The following is an 18,469-nucleotide window of genomic DNA, read 5'->3' as shown; positions in this document are numbered from 1 at the left end:
TCGCATGGATATGACTAGGACAAGTTAATAAATTTGTCGCCTCTGAAGGAGTAATCGATCCACACCATAATTCTCCTGCCCTTCTCCCAGTCACCTGGGGTCGGCGCAACATGTTTTCTCCTTCCATACTCCTCTATCATATACCATTTCTTCGCTCACTTCCCTCTCAGGCATATCATCATTCACGTAATCCATCCATTTCTTCTTAGGTTTACCTCTTCCTTTAAATACTTCCACATTCATTGTTAAATCGATCCATACCGATTGTATTATATATGTGTGTGCGCGCGTCCACTAATCTCTATTATTAATAGAACTAAATCGACTATGAACTAACTAGAATGAAGCTGCCAGTAGTACCTGGAGAGGGACTAGTGTCACGTATCTTTGTTTTTAGTATTTGATTTATTTTAATTACTTCACAAATATAGACGAATAGCCAATTTCGAAATATGACATCTTTGAAGGTTAAAAAATAGTTAGCTAAAGTACATAGTCAAATGTTAGCTCTATTAGTCATATCAGTATCCGATGCTGAAAATAAAACTTTTTAGTTTCTTTCAATAAATTAATCTTACTAAGATAAATAGCTCTTCTAATAAATAGACTATTTGATAAATGCTTGTTAATAGGGGTGGGTCGTGTTTTGAATTTACTCAGTTTTGCTTCACGCTTTGAAGGACAGCCTTTGTCCTTGTGAAAACTATAGCCTTGATTGCATGCCTCAAAGTGAACGGTGGCAATCACGCTGTGACATTCCACAAGTAATCACTAAAAAAGGTCATATCTTGGAAATGATCGAATAGAGAATATAAAATCTTTGGCCTTTTTTTTCTCCTACCTATACTAGTAACCTCGAGGGGTTATTCTAGATTCACCGAACTAAAAACGCTTTTGTACATTGGAACGACTGAGTTTGAATATATAATAAGATTCCTTAGATTTATCGTCTATGAATTGTTATAATAATAAATGTATTTATGAGCATTTTGGCCGCCGCACAATGGAAACCATCGTGACTAAGCAACAGGGAAACTATCAATCAAATCCCTTCGTATTACACTTGAATGGATACCGAATTCGTGAATATCTAAATAGGCTTTTAACAACTTCTTGTAGGGAAATAAAATATTCATTAATAAACATTCAATATTCTTACATCAAAGCAGTTTTCAAAGATGGCAGAGTGTTCTTAAATTTCCAAATGAAATTTTTGTCAAGCCTGTAGGATCACTGTGCTACTTAATAATTCTGGATAGATTTGAGGTCCGATATCTATGATTTTGACTTTTCGAATTCAATATTCAATATTGGAATCAGTAACTATAACATTATTCAGCCGTCATTTTTAGGATAGCATTTTCTAAATAATTGATCGCATAATGAGTCACATCATTTAAAGTCTTCGTAGCCTAAAGGATAAGACGGTGCTTTCGTATCTTGCGTTGCAACGGTGCTCGAATCCCGCAGGCAAGTACCAATTTTTGTAATGAAATACGTACTTAACTAATGTTCACGATTGACTTCCACGGTGAAGGAACAACTTCAAGTATTAAAAATCAAAACAGCAAAATTATAATTTGCGTAATCACTGGTTGTAGGACCTCTTGTGAGTCCGCGCGGGTAGGTACCACCGCCCTGCCTATTTTACCGTTAAGCAGTAATGCGTTTCGGTTTGCACTGTAAAAACTGAGACCTTAGAACTCATATCTCAAGGTAAGTGGCGGCATTTACGTTGTATATGTCTATGGGCTGCGGTAACCACTTAACCTTAGATGGGCCGTGAGATCTTCCACCCCCTATTGATATTCTAAGATAATACCTAAACAACCACAAGAATCAGCATAAAATTATTTTGAAAGAAGTGACAATTAAAATATGTAAGTTTTTGTATTTTGTATGAAAGTGAACACAAAAAAAAAGAAGAAAAGACAATTTTTTTAATAATTAAATTGGTCCGTATCAGCAGTCCGTATAGCTTAGCTTTGTTTTTTTAATATTTTTTTCCAGATATCCGCTTCGTAATAAAATCAAAAATCTTTTATGTGATATTTTTTAGCTTCTATTTCATGTTAGAGAGGTTTTATTTTTTAATTGGTCCAGTCCATAAAATGCGTATCACTCGAGAAATGCAAAGGCCCAAATTTTTAGCGTTAGTAATTTGTTTTTGTAAATAGAACTGTAGAAAAAATGCTTTGTCTCAGATTTCTGTTCGGAATTGACTTGTTTTTCATCCTTAATTTATGGGTGTAGACAAATAAACATGATTTATATATTTGTTTACTCTCCTTTAGTTGCTGATCGGCTACAAACAAGTTTTATTTCTATTTCTTGAGCATTATCATGAGTAGATATTTACAATGCTAAGCGCGCCTGATAGAATAAACTTCGAATTGTTTTTCAGTTGCCATACAAGAAATAAGCTATTTTGGAAATCCTAATTATTTTAGTGGTATTTATGTTGCAATGTAGGAGGATAACACTTTACACTAGAGGAACAGCAGATGCTCATTTATGTTAAAAAAATTACTGATAGGGCTACCGTCATTTTTCTCCGAGTTAGTAGGTGTCCCCTTTATTTACTAATCATATACACGTGAGTATAAATTATTCTAAATCTTAGTTGATTTCTCTTTAAACGCGAGTCTAAACTAAAGGATTTCACCTGTACGGTACATGTAGTACATATGTAGGTACATAGCATTATAATGAATAGTGGGAGTGATAAGATAGTTAAGAAATAAACGAAATAAAAAAAAAGTGTGTGTGTCCGCTCCGACGCACGACTGGAGTTTACTGGATATAAAAAATTAAACGAAACAATACGAGAAATAGTTCTATATTACGACAACACGATACACAACAGATTATTAACAAATTAACGAGACACAAAACAAACGACTAACAAATATATGAAAATACAATAATGAGAGAAACGCGCGATCAGTACGAGGCTTTGTGGCGGACTGCCGGCGCAGCAGCCCGGCGTCACCTGCGATAACGCGGCCGCGCGTTGGCTCCTGATTGGCGCGCGCACGCATCACGCAATCAGGAGCCAATCAGGCGCATAACGCATTTCGTGTGACATGCTAGGCGCATAACGCATTTCGTGTGACATGCTAGTACGATTTTGGTCCCCATAATTTTCATACCCCGGGCCTATATATGTAAATCGATTCTAAAGGAGTAAACTCCAAAAACTAAGCTGTAAGTTTTATTTTCAATATTTAGAGAATACTTGTGCAGTGTTAATTAATTTGAAGACAATCATTGTTTTTATTTTTCGAGTCTCACCATACAGTTATACTGCAACAAATTTTGATAATAATATAATATTATCTAATAATCTAGCGATACGGTTACTACCCTACTACAAACAACTAAGTTTAAGGCTACGTATAGTATGTGAAATCTAATTAAGATGGGTATATAACATTCTAATGTCTTATTTTATTACGATCTCATGTAGGGCCTGTGCATTATTACTGTGTTTTAAAATGAAGTCGTCGTGGCCTAAAGGATAAGACGTCCGGTGCATTGCGGTACGGTGAAATATGTACTTAACAAATGTTCACGATCGAATTTCACGGTGAAGGAATAACATCGTGTAATAAAAATCAAACCCGCAAAATTATAGCGTAATTACTGATGGTAGGACCTCATATTGTGAGTCCGCACGAGTAGGTACCAACACCTCGCCTATTTCTGCCGTGCAGCAGTAATGCGTTTCGGCTTGAAGGGTCGGGCAGCCGTTGTAGCTATGCTGAGACCTTAGAACTTATATCTCAAGGTGGGTGGCGCATTTGCGTTGTAAATGTCTATGGGCTCCAGTAACCACTTAACACCAGGTGGGCTGTGAGCTCGTCCAACCATCTAAGCAATAAAAAAAAAATTAAACACAGAATGAAATCCTCGTTGTTTAAAAGGTGCAGGTGTAGGCTTAGCGGTAGGCAGCGGCTTGGCTCTGCCCCAGGCATTGCTGAAGTCCATCCATCAGGTGGGCCGTATGTTCGTCTGTCTACAAGGGCAATAAAAATAAAAAAAAGGTGTGATAGTGCTCGTACCGAGCGACGAGTGTTTCGAAGGCCGGTACCAATTTTTCTAGTGAAATACATACTTGTATATATATATTATGACAAGTGAATAAATTGAAATTAATATGGTAGAACGGCTTATCAGGACATAGTTAGCCTTTTTTCGAGTTTTATTCACAACGATGCTAAAAAAGTTTTAATTTCAATAAACAGAATCGACGGTCGTCGTACCACATATTTTGAATTTGAAAACATCGCTTTGAAACATCGCTACAAATACAATCACAAAAATACTTTGTAGTCAATCGAATAGTTATAAATCACATAGCGGTATTAGTCTCAGAACAAATCACATCGGGAGCGATATAAGAGAGTGTGTTATTGACGCGTGGTCTACGGAGATTCGAAACACAAGTCTTTTATAAGACATTAAGCTTTTATTGAATTGTTTGATACAATTTTTGTTTCGTATTGTTTTTATACAGTTAATGCTGGACGGAAGTAAACTTTTGTTTCTTTGTTAACAGTTTGCAACTACAATCTTTACGATTTGACCTCTCAGTGAAAATTACAGTAACAATTTAAACAGATACTAATTTAAGGAGCTCTCAGAAGAGGGCGGAACCGAGTTAATTAGCCGTGAGCAAGCTTATTAAGATTTCGCGTTTCAGAGCTCTGTTTAGATGGGGGCGAAATTCGTAGTTGTTCCAACAAATTTAGCGTTTAAGCGCTTAGAATACGGGGTTACTCAATTAAATTTTGAATGAGACTTTTTTAAAATTTCAATATCAAAAGTCAGTGATATCAGACCAAAAACGCTTACTACAACCATCGATAGCATTTGTTCGGAATTTATTTTCCAAGTTATTCGAGACTCGGACACGATACCGCCGTGATAGGATGAAAACTACGAACTATTGGAGAAGTCACAGTTTTTCTTCTTTCAATAAACGTTTCACATATAACGGCTCCAAGTTAGGACTTTCAAGCTGTGGGCGTTGGTTACGACGGGCGGTGATTACGACATAAAAAACAAACACCTAAATCTTGGATACCAATTTTTTTTACTAAGATACTGAATATCTACTTGATAATGAATCGGTATAGGAACTTGGACTCCGTATTGCAGTGGTCAGTGTCACTAAACATAAGATAAGCGAGAGGCTCAAATTGAAACCACACATGTTAGAAAGGGTGTACTCCTAACAATTGACTATTCAACACACAAAAACAAACATTTAATTTTGTCTTGAAATCGTCAGGAGAATTTGATTTTGGATTTCTTAAGAATGCTTTAGCATCATTTTATAATAAACTAGCTGACCTGGCAGACTTCGTAGTGCCTCAATCGATAAATAAAAAACCTAAACTTTTGTATAAAATAAACTTAAAACAAACAAAAGGAATCCATCGGACGGGGGACACATCAAAGGGAAAACAAAATTGTTATTTTCATTTAATTCCAAGCATTTTAATATTTATCTACCTTTTAAACCTTCTCTGGACTTCCACAAATAATTCAAGACCAAAATTAGCCAAATCGGTCCAGCCGTTCTCGAGTTTTAGCGAGACTAACGAACAGCAATTCATTTTTATATATATAGATAGATGAACATTTAATGTTTGAAATCGAACTCAATACAAACTACCGAAAATTCTGTTTTCAAACCCAATTAATTTAAAATTTCACGAACGATGTTTGTCTAAACAACTGGAAACTTTCAAATTTATATTCACAAAACGGGTCAGATAGTTCGCAATTTAACTCCAAAACCACACGGCTTGTCCATCAGGAGTGACCTGAATAAACAAGAGCTCGAATAGCCAATGAACAAAGCCACGATCATTTATAGGCCCCCTTCTACGTGTAATCAACTCTTTACTAAAACGCAATAAGTTCTAAAACTGCTTCCCTTATTTGTTTTAGGTCTTTGTTTTGAAATGTAAACCTTTTTCAATGGGTATTGAATTTGTATGGCTTTTATATATTTAGTTTCCGTAAATATTAGATGGTATTATTGTAGAGTGTAGACTGACTTTAAATTTGACCGAATTTAAATGCTGTGTTTTTTTACGTACACTGTTGCTTATCGAATATCTCAGCGATTATTATGAAATACAGAATATGTGCTTAAGAGCTTCGGTGCTTGACTCCCAAATGACATCTACAAAATGAAGGTTGAAATTTCTTAATGAATATAGACTGTCCGGTGCTTAATCAGAAAAAGCCTTTTTTTAATTTAATAAGGCCTTCCTTTCATTTTGTTTTTGACTGAATTGAAATTACCAGCATATAGACTTTTGGGTCTGCTGGAAGAGATTATGTATAGCGTATAAAATGAGCTGAGTCTTACTGTGGATTAAATCTACAGTCCAGAGCAACCCCATTCTGAGGAGGTGATGAAATCATTCCCAATCAAAGTAGTTTAGTTTATTTAATATTCAGATTTGAGCCTGCATAGTTTTAACTTAACGTAAGGCGTTAAGCCATTTTTAAGCTATCGCCATTTTTCATTTTCTGCCGCGATCACGTGCCGTTTCTGTTTGAAATGTGGGATATCCGTAATACAAGAAAATTTAAGATTTCGAGCTCACATCTAAAGCGTAGGTGGTAACATTTACGTAATAATGATTATGGGCTCCGGTAACCTTTTAAATTAAGTTGGCCGTGAGCTCGTTCACAAATTGATGAATAAACAAACAGTAAATCAAAATCAATATAAATTTATGAATACTTTGGAGCTATTGTAGTCCCATCATCCTTTGGGTTTCGGTATTCGAGCTTCCGTGAAATCTTCATCTTCTCTGCTTCTGCCCATCTAAAGGCAAACAAGTTATTCTTCTATCATTTACTTTTTATATAACCCTATACTTTTAAAATGACGAAATCCAATACCATCACGTGCTAAAAAATTTAACGAAGCGCTCAGAGGTAAAACATTTGAGGAAAATTTCGAATTATACATACAAAGTATTACAGTTTTTGCGAGTTTGTGTTTTTTAAAAGTTTTACAGAATTTAATTTAATATGAGTTTCATTATAATGAATTTCGTAACGTACCGTTAACATGAGCGCTTTTCAATCACGGATTAGAGAATGGACACGTACGGCTGTTTGCAGGTGTTCATGAGTAGTGGTAGCATGTGAGTGATGTATTTTTTTTAAAGGATCACTTTAATCACTCGTAATCTTCTTTTTTTTCTCCTCCTTATCAAACTATGTAGGGTCGGCACAGTTAATTTTTCTCTTCCATTCTCTTCTATCAGCCGTCATCTCAACACTCACTCCTCTCTCTCTCATATCGTCATTCACAGACTCAATCCATGTCTTCTTCGGTCGACCTCTTCCCCCTCTACCTTGCACTACCATTTCCATACATCTTCTAGTCACATGCATCTTCTTTCTACGCATCACATGTCCACATCAGGCTAAACACTCATAATAAAATAAATAATAACACAAAAAGCGCTGAACATACTTTTTTATTGCCCTTGTAAGCAGACGAGCATAAGGCCCACCTGATGGTCATTGGTTACCGTCACCCATGGAAGTCAGCAATGCCAGGAACAGAACTAAGCTACCTACTAAAACTATACTATTTCACATGTATAGTTAAAGCTTCTTTTTTCATCGTTTATTTTAATTATATCCTTGATGTCTATGGGCTCCTGTAAGCACTTAACATCAGGTGGTTCATGACCTCGCCCACCTATCTACATAGGCGGCACTGAAAATTTCGGAAATTAACGAAGTGACACAACATTACTATTTAAAAATGTATTTATTGCTTTTCGAAGTATCTCCGCGAAATTTGATACATTTTTCCATACGATGGAACCAATCATTGAAGCAACCATTCCATTCGGAAGTTGGGGTCTCCAAAATGGCCGTTTTGTAGGCGTCCACAGCTTCTTCAGGTGATGAAAATCTCTGTCCACGCAATTTATTCTTTATTTTAGGGAAAGTATAGAAATCATTAGGGCTTAGGTCGGGGCTGTACGGCGGATGGTCTAATAATTCTATGTTTTCTTGCTATAAAATTCTTTTGTTCTGTGCGCGGTGTGAGAACTCGCATTGTCGTGATAGAGGATGATGCGGCGGTTGCAGTTCTCTTTACGGAGTTCAGAAACGACCTGTGGCAAACAAATGCTAGCATACCATTCTGCATTAACCGTTCTTTGTCCCTCAAGAGGAATAATCGTAACATGGCCGGTTTTGGAGACAAACGTGGCCACCATTTTTTTTGCAACACTCCGTGAACGAACAATTTTTGTTGGTTTTAACTCATTTTCGAATACCCAAACTCGTTTCTGGTTTTTTGTTTCGGGTTCGTACGCGTATATCCAGGATTCGTCACCTGATACAATGTTGTATACAGCATTTGAGGATCCTGCGTGGAATCTTTCGAGAGTTCTGACGCACCAAGTAACGCGAGCCGCTTTTTGCTCTTCACAGAGCGAATGCGGTATCCATCGGGAAAACAACTTTTTTACATCTAATTGTTCATACAAGATTATTTGCATTTGACTCATGCCAATGTCTAAAGTGTCTAAAGTGTCTTGCCTGAATTTCGCGGTATGTCACATGTCAATCTTCTTCAATCAGCTTACGCACAGCATCAACGTTTTCTTGGGTGATTGTAGTTTTTGGACGACCTTGACGGGGATCATCACTGAGCTTGACACGTCCACGTTGAAACTCAGCAAACCAGCGATAAATTGTGGTTTTGGATGGGGCTTCATCACCAAATGCAGAAATCATCCGGTCAACACACTGTTTTTGTGTTAAACCACTTCGAAAGTCATAATAAATCATCGCTCTTGTATTTTCTCGGGTCAATTCTATTTTCTCAACGACTAAACAAGTTTGACAAAACCTCGTGACAAGACTGAGAATCTTTTTGTAAATAAATAAATGGTATTCGATTTTTAAAACCAAAGAGTTTTCAATTAAAAAGATTTTAATATGACAGGAACAGTGGAAATATTCCATTCCCGATACTTTTAGTGCAGCCCTCGTAGTGATTAAAAAAAATGCTTAATGCTTATAGGTGCTTATTAAAAACTCCTTTTCATGACATGACATATCAGGCATACAAGCCTTTGATACGTTTGCTTTTAGTATCCGATCATTATATACTCGCTTTGAAACCGTCGGTTCGATGATACACAATACACGAAACGGTCGGATCATATCGATTTTTGTACAATTTTACATTAATTATTTACCCGTTTCAAAGAATTACGCCATGAAACGAATGTCTAAAATATTACAATGCTTTTTATCCAGTTATGAATCAGTTTTAATATTTTATGCCTTTGGGACTGTGCGAGTGAATGTGGTTTTATTTTTCCGAAACGTAATTAATATTCAGGAAATTAGAGGTTGGTGGTATTCGTGATTTCAAATTATACATTTTTTTATTTGTTCGTAATATATTTTAGATTTCTATTTTACTATGAAAGGGATGGGTTAGCTAAAAATAGCCGTCCACAGACTCTAAAATAAAATCTGGGTAGATGAAAATATGCTTAAAATAGATGCAGATTCCTAACCTAGCAAGAGCAGTACTTCACAGAGTCTACCAGCGGGTTGGGAACGCGACCCACTGAGAAGATCCGGCGAGAAACTCAGTGGGCTGGTACTGGGTCTGGGTTAGCTTACTCGTCGTGTGCTTCGTCGCAAGCGACGGGTTCGGCGAAGTCGGTGACCGGTGCCTGAGGTACTTAGGTTAGCTCATACTATGTATGAGCGGGCCGACGGTGGAACCCACGAGCACCTCCACAACATAGCTCCCTTGCACGCCAGACCACTTGATGGTCGGGCGGTACTGAAGGAGGTTCTGGAGCCCCTTGCTATGGTGCGATAGTCGGCTTAAACGAAGTGATATGGGAGCGCTCATAAGCGCCTCCATGGGACTCAGTTGTCCACCCTCATCGTTTCTCCCACACCGTTGGGTTGCATTCCTATGGGGACCCTTTTTACCACCCCCGTGGGCGGACCACTCACTCATCAGTGGATTGTTTTTAACTTCGTTCCCTCCCCGCTCATTTCTTCCCCTTCTGGGGAGCCCGGAGCAGGTGAGCGTCAAAAATGTGCCTGCTGTAAGTTGTAGAGGCGGGCCACTGCATGGAGCTGGTGGCGGGCTCCATCCCTCCCTCCCCTCATTGCAACCCTGCAATATCTCACTCGGTATACTCTTGCGAACTTACTGTCTCGTATGTGATTGGGTGTGTTGTTTGTTCGTATGCTGCCCTGCGATCTGGAAGTGGCGTTGCTTACTATGTATGGCCAGCCTTAACCTCCGTACCCAAAGTGTGCGATAATATACGTATTATTAGTATAGCTGTTTGATTTATTATGTACATATATACATGCATAAAAACAAATAAATCCGTACACGCACAGAGACTTGCAGTATACAGCAACATATCATGTCACTCTTAACTATCAAAGATTAAATATTTTCTTTGAACGATATTTTATTAATAACCAGTTAAAATCTCTTCTTTTGACGCACTAGAAGTGAATTGTTTAAAAATCAGTGCAAAAATAGCGTTTAGTATATAATTTAAGAGAATGAGTTATTTGACTTTGATATGGGTAAAGTAATTGATCATTTCCTCTGTTGTTAACTAAACTGTCACCAGGGATTACATAACTTTACTCTGGGACATTGTATTTAGAGCAGCCCTAAATTATTATTATCCATAACGACCTACTCGCTTTTCTAAATAACGTGAAAATAAAGCTACGAATTTTAGGTTGCGTTTAAATTTGCTTCCTTAATAGGCACCAGACCGCGTGGAAGGTTGCCCATGCGATGGACCAAGTCAAGTCGAGAGTTGGCGGTTGTTTGCATGAGTGTACCAAGCTCACCTCAAACCGGGAGAAGTGGCGATTGCTCGTGATGCGCATAATATCTGCCCACAGCAACAACAACAACAACAATCACAACCGCTCTGACAAGAGTGATACGACAACTGAGTTGCGAAATATTTTTAAGCTATTGCATAGATTTTATCGTGGGCCTTGAGCGCGGCTTGAGAGCGGAATCATGAAATTCCGTAACGAAAAAAACCTTCCACCCCTCACTACGCCTACTACGTAGCTCGCGTTCAACACATTCACATTTCACACGTTGCGCTTGTGTAGTGTTTAAAGTAAGAAGTCTAAACACCGATTTATGTACTATCAAATTATGTGATATAATTTCGTGGGAAACACAACGATAGCGCGATTCAGCTTTTGCGTCAAGCGCCATCTATCGGCGACAAACGGAATTGTAAAATAGAAAATTATATCACACTACAATGCGTTGGGCGTGCCATTTTCTATCGCTTAGTCGAAGAATTTTATTACTACTCCTACTACTCATTCAGTGATTGGAGTGGCATAAAAATAAACTAGCTAAACCGTTGATTCTGCGCGAATGAGAGTTAGAACTAGCATCCAAAGGCGTGTCTCTATCGCATGTAGCGCCCTCTAGTGAGTGCGCGGTCAAAATGGAATACTCACAATGTAGCAGATTCATTGAAAGTTAGCCCACTGAGTTTCTCACCGGATCTTATTTTATTGTTGTTTTAATATTAAATTATTATTGTCGATTTATAATTGCATAAATTGATAAAAAATGCTATGCAATAGCTTTACCGCGGCAGTCTCCGAGTGCCACATGTCTTTTTATTATAATATTGGTTATTAAAAACTAATTAATCTTTATTTGAAGACAAAATACCGTTAAATGTTTATTTCTTTTATGTCTCATTCTAAGGTGTATACAGGGTATCTCAGAAAGAATGGATAATCCTGAAACACCTCATAGTAGAGCTATTGGAGACTCAAAATAAAAATAAAGAAAGAATACCAAATTTCATGATTAAAATTTAAGTTCAGATTAACTTTTATAAAAAAATACTTTAGCCATTCATACGATTTCCTGCATATTCCTTAGAATAGTCCATGTAGAATATCATAACAACAAAAAACCTATGGATTTCATTTATTTGTAGCCGTTGTATATACCAGAAACGCACAGCAGTATGGATAAAATCAACTTTTTTTAAATACGTAATTTGGGTACTACCGCAGAATTTTTTATTTTTTTATTTTGTGTCTCCAATAGCTCTATTATGAGGTTTTTCAAGATTATCCATTCTTTATGGGACGACCTGTATATCATAATTCACTTTTGCATTTCTCGCCTCGGGTATGTTCTATGAAGTCTGTTCTCTTTAAGTCTCTTGTGTGCACGCGTAGGTACTCCACGAACTTTCGGCCTGGTAGGAGAAAAAATAGTATGTGCACCGCGGGAAAAAAGTAGGACATCTCATCCCGCGTGTTTGGCAATTTTACACGCACATGCACATGTTCTACTTTTCTCCCTTGATGCACAATGTACTATTGCGTAATTACTGGTTGTAGGACGTCTTGTGAGTCCGCACGGGTAGGTACCATCCCCCAGCCTATTTTTGCCGTGAAGCAGTAATACGTTCTGATTCGAAGGACGGGGCAGCCATTGTACTATAAAAGTTGAGATTTTAGAACTGATATCTCTAGGTACGTGGCGGAATTTACGTTATTATGTCCATGTACTCTGGTAACCAATTAACACCAAACCGGTTGAAGCTCGTCCACCCAACTAAGCAATTCAATTACGAAAATACTGTATGAGAATAGAGTTATAAACAGCGTAACTTTCTACTTTTGAAGTCGTCGTGGCCTAAAGGATAAGACATCCGGTGCATTCGTATCGAGCGATGCACCGGTGTTCGAATCTCGCTGGCGGGTACCAATTTTTCTAATGAAATACGTACCCAACAAATGTTCACGATTGACTTCCACGGTGAAGGAATAACATCGTGCAGTAAAAATCAAACCCGCAAAATTATAATTTGCGTAATTACTGGTGGTAGGACCTCTTGTGAGTCCGCACGGGTAGGTACCACCGCCCCGCCTATTTCTGCCGTGAAGCAGTAATGCGTTTCGGTTTGAAGGGTGGGGCAGCCGTTGTGACTATACTGAGACCCTAGAACTATATCTCAAGATGTGTGGCGCATTTACGTTGTAGATGCCTATGGGCTCCAGTAACCACTTAACACCAGGTGGGCTGTGAGCTCGTCCACACATCTAAGCAATAAAAAAAAAAATATATATATATCCATACAAACTAAATTCGAATCTGGTCTTTTATTGTACGACCTCCTCGATGTTTGCATATTCGATAAAACTGTGGTATCGGGAAGCCCGTGTTTCGGATACAATGCGGCAAACGTTTTGTCTTTACCCAGCGAATTAAATATGCAAAGGGTGTATTTAGCATGGATTACCCTCTGCAGTTGTTTTTAGCCTTGTACTAAGAAATATAAAAATTTTTTTTTTTTGAAAGTCACTTTCCGATTGTATAGTGGTGATTATGATTGTTTGAATATGTTGGAAATTAAAAGTGCTGTATGTACACACTCCTCTGTTTCCCAGTGTAGTAAATTCAGCGAATCATTTTCCTTGTCAGGGCTAGTGTTAGCAAATTCTACATGTTGGGCCCCGTGAGCTAACTACTACGCTACTAACCCGGGGAACCTACAATAGCCCATCGATGCTATTAGCGAATACGTAAGGAAAAAAACGATTAAAAACATTATTTTTATATACTATTCTTGTTGGAACGACGTTCTTTATGGGACGTTGCGGAGGGTTACCCTAACCGGGAAAAAACGTCCGTAACGTGAGATTTTTGTTAGTAATGCACACAGTGTACAACTTAACTTTATAATAACGTACAAATTAGTAATTCACGCAGTGTACGACTTAACTTTGTAATAACGTACAAAAAATAACATATTTTTTTATCATTCATTGACCACGATCTCAGAGCGTTCGTTTGCGCAATACACTAGCTCTTATGCAAACAACTGTGAATGAAGTGTACCACAACAAGTTCGCACGTTACCGAATGACCGAAACTTGGAGGTTTCGCAACAACCCACCCATAAAACTGGAGTTTTATTTTCTTTGGACCTCGAATAGAACACAAAATTAATATTTTTATAATAAGGAACTTCGTTTCTATCCGGTGTCGCACGACACCACACATCTTTTATTAAAATACAAGTTTCGTTCGCTAAAGCTAAAATTCAAACATCATAAGCTCAGAATCAAAAAAAAGACATTCCTTTTTTATTCCATTAATTACTGAATCGTTTGTTATAGTTAGCGCTTGAATAACAAAGTTCAAAGGTTAAAATATTCACTTTCTCGTGTATTATATTAAAGGTACAAATATTTCGTTTGGAAATATGAATAAGATTAGATTTATTAAGGTTCGCTGTCATATATTCTAGAGAAATACAGCCACGTATCACTGTGACTAACGACAGTAATATTTATTTACTCTTAGGTTGAAAAAAATTTACGCACAGATTATCGCTGGTAACTAGCCCTGAAATAAAATTTACAACTTTACAAAATGCAGCACGATTGAACGCATGAATACAATATCTGTGTTACGGAAAAATAACGGTTCATTCGAAAGTTGTCAGATTATTTATCTTATCTTATATCTTTAAACGAGCAATTCTTGTATATAAATCTGAATCTCGGAAACGGCTCCAACGCTTTTAATATACAGGATTTTAAAATTTAGTATACAGGGGATTTCGGGGGCGATAAATCGATTTAGCTACGATTTATTTTGCAGAAAATGCTGTTTTATTCGTGTTTTCAATAATTAACTTTATCGATAATTTTGATTTTTCCTTTAAATAACCAGTTCATATTTTTTTTTATTCTGTCGGTAAGATCGAAAAATAATATTCATATTTCATCATTTTATCAATATGTTGTAATTCGTATTTAAATATAATTTCTAAAAAACACAATTTATCAAAAAAAAGAAGAACGAGCAAAGCTCTGTCATCTGCTAGTGTATAATTATATCAGAAACTGAATGACTTTTAAAATAGTCATAGTTCACATGTTGCATTCGACGATATAGATTACTTTGAAGTGGAATCGTATGTTTTTTTTTTTTTTATTGCTTAGGTGGTTGGACGAGCTCACAGCCCACTTGGTGTTGAGTGGTTACTGGAGCCCATAGACATCTACGACGTAAATGCGCCACCCACCTTGAGATATCAGTTCTAAGGTCTCAAGTTTAGTTACAACGGCTGCCCCACCCTTCAAACCGAAACGTATTACTACTTCACGGCAAAAATAGGCAGGGTGGCGGTACCTACCCGCACGGACTCACAAGAGGTCCTACCACCAGTCACAAGATCCATGTTACTATAAATGCAAAATGTATGAGCAAGCCCCAAAACAAATGATATAATTTTTATTACAGTTGCGGGTTGGCGCTTGGCAGCGTCGATGGTAAGGCGATGATCGGCCGCGCGGACTGGCTGCGCGCTCACAATGCGGCAGCCACCCACAGACGTAAGTTTCATTTCCTATCCTTTATATACGCGTGACGGACTTTTGTTTCAGATAATCTATTTATACGAATATATACATGTACATTGTAGTCCTGAGCATGGTTGAATAAATTCACGTATTTGTAGTTTAAGTAACGGCAACTTTAATTACTCGTTAATAAAATAGTGAATTTAATGGTAAAGTATTTTTCGGCTAGACAGTTGTCATATTTTATTACTAAAAAAAGTGAGTGTGTTTGCTGTGAAAGTGAGTGCTGATTAAACATTGTACCAGCAATACGGTTGCCTGGTTATTGTCGCTTTGTTCTGATGCTGTAGGTATAATGCATTTCTTACTGACAATATTTTGATTACGGGTATAAAATCTGTTGTTTTCTCTATTTCATAAGCTACCTACTTATTTACGGTAATGTAAAATAGCAGTGTATCTTTGAGTTATCAATGAGCATAGATCGCCACCTTGAGAATTGAGATCGTATAATTCAAATTACTCATTACACATTATTTTATTAACCGGTCTTTTTTTAAAGTATTGTTGAATGTTCGGTTGACCACGCTACAGCTAACCCGAATGGGACCTCGATTTTAGATTTGTTTATTAGTTGAGATTTTTTCCCAAAGATTTAAGGTAGACAAAGGAATCCACTATCGATGTTAATGGATTCCTAATCTACTTATATACTATCTGAGTTTTTGAAAAAAAATATTGAAATTTGTTAACTAGAAACTAGTCTTTTTTTTGTAAGCAGACGAGCGTGCGGTCTGAGAGTGAGAGGTTACCATCGCCCATTTACGTCAATAATGCAGGAGCAGAACCAAGCCACTGCCTATAGATACAGCTACTACAATTCTTTCAATAAAAGACTACACTAAGGTTGAAAATATTGTCACTTAATTGTAAAATACTTTCAGACTGTGGACAAAGCGGTGTGCACGGAGGAGAGCGGTGCGGCTCGGCTGGAGGCGATCCTGGTTGCGCTTGTGGAGCGCAAAGCACGAGCCTTGCATGCGGAGCAGTCGCGGACGCACCCTCTGCTCTTGCTGCTCAGGGACCACGTGCCAGACGGTAGTAGTAGTGGTTTTATTTTTCAGAACAGAAAAGGCAAAGGTGTCATACCATACAGCCTAATCTGTTATATATAAATGTCGGAGACGGTCACTAGTTTGGTAGCTAAACGAAACGCAGCACGATTCCCGAGAGATGGCAGTACGATTGCGATCTCGTCGGAACTCGGCTAACTTCGAGCTACGACAAAGGGTAGCCTATGTAGGCACATAAACGCCATTACACACTTACCAACTTGCCTTCTTGAAGAGCGGAGCCTCAGTCCTAAGAACTGTCATTCGTTTTCGTTTGCTAACATCAAGAGAAGATTTCTAAATTGTTCTAAGATAACAAACGTGATTGGTGTACTCAATATTTCTTTAGCTCGATCACCCTATTCGCCTACGATGTCTGACGATGGTGTTAATAATGTGGTTTCTCCGACATATATATTCTATGAAAAATGATAATATGAAGTGAAATTAAATGAAGTTGATTAATATGAAACTTAGCATGAAATGAGATGAGATAGGATGAAACATAATCTCAGTACAATGGTGGTCATTTACTCAGACTTGTTTAGTGGACTTTTTGGAGGATCCCGAAAAGTTGCGTCCTGCGGCTTTGTTATTTTCCCACATTTATGCACTTTACAGATACTAAACTGTTAATAAACCACAGTTATTACGCATTTAAACCTGAAGAATTTTTTTTTCAAATGACAACAACAATTGAGTCGACTATTATCAAAGCCGGTAATCTGACTTTTGGAAAATTATTGGTAAATCAGAAAAACGAATTATTGACTTTGTATTCCATTGGCAGTCACAAAACTCTTCGGAACGACATCTTAGATAAATAACAGGTTAAGTATTAACCTTTATTTAATGCAGGTTTTGAACCGTATTCTTTGAAGGAGACGATTATATTCAAATCAATCTGTATTGACATATCAATAACATTTTTTTGTCCAAATGCACAGATTGCCACCTTTGATAATAGACGACTCAATTATACAAATATACGCCATAAAAAAAAGTATGCAAAAGTCGTCTTGGCCTAAAAGGCTAAGCGTTTGGTATACTTGTATCGAGCGATGTGACTATGCCGGTGTTCCAATCCCGCACACCGGTACCATTTTTTTTAATGAGATACAATTAAGGAATGACGTTCTGTAATAAAAATCAACCAGCAAAAAATATAATTTGGACAATTAATTTTTAATTTAGGTGTACATGAAATATAAAGGTTGGTTCATTTTGCATAATACTTTTCGGGGCGGCTGAAAATATCGAATTTCTATGTAATTATTAAATAGAAGTGATAAAGTTCAGCATCATAATATAAAGTAATTTAAAAATGTTAAAATCCAAATTAAATAATATTGTCACGCGGGTCAACGGTTCGTTTATTATTGGTCTTTTAGATTTTTTCCCTTTCAAACTGAGGTTATTATTACACCATGTATATAATATAGATAGGTACTTATATTAATATAGATAGGTGACCCTATAATTATTACCTATAGCTGGACTATAGGTAATAATTATAGGGTTCTGTTCTTGTAGCCGACAGGCAATAAACTACTAACAAAGCATAAGCGGAAAGCGCTACTAGTAAGCGACGGAATCAGGTCATTCTAGTAAGTTTGTATTTGATGAACTTTGTAGAGTGTATTCGGGGGTCGCATGAATAGGTAACATCATCATAATATTTTTTCCGGGAAACAGCCATGCGTTACTAGCTGAAGGATGAGACAGCCTTTATTATAATAACCCCATAACCGGGAACAAGTCACGCACGGTCGTTCGGCCCCCAATTATGAATGAGACTGAAATACAAACTTAAATACTTTTAAATATAAAAGCGTTTATTTTTTAAATATAAACGTATACATAACAAACACCCAGACCGCCCCCCTTCTGGCTGAGCCTTTGCTCGCTCACCTGTCCTGGTG

General features: G+C 37.3%; 1 protein-coding gene across 2 annotated transcripts in view; it reads left to right on the top strand.

Annotated features, from left to right (window-relative positions):
• The window catches only part of LOC114239792 (uncharacterized), a 139,493-nt gene that overhangs the window by 21,564 nt on the left and 99,460 nt on the right, over nt 1-18,469 (top strand). For both annotated transcript variants that reach the window (XM_028170183.2, XM_028170184.2), the window contains exons 2-3: nt 15,377-15,468; nt 16,380-16,533. In XM_028170183.2, the coding sequence (XP_028025984.1) occupies nt 15,448-15,468; nt 16,380-16,533 (175 nt within the window). In that variant the 5' untranslated portion in view covers nt 15,377-15,447. The remainder of the gene's footprint in view (nt 1-15,376; nt 15,469-16,379; nt 16,534-18,469) is intronic.

This window comes from Bombyx mandarina, chromosome 09, assembly GCF_030267445.1.
Source record: "Bombyx mandarina strain Sakado chromosome 09, ASM3026744v2".
Classification (NCBI taxonomy): domain Eukaryota; kingdom Metazoa; phylum Arthropoda; class Insecta; order Lepidoptera; family Bombycidae; genus Bombyx; species Bombyx mandarina.
Note: the sequence above shows the minus strand (reverse complement) of the source record. Positions and strands in the feature narration are given on the sequence as shown.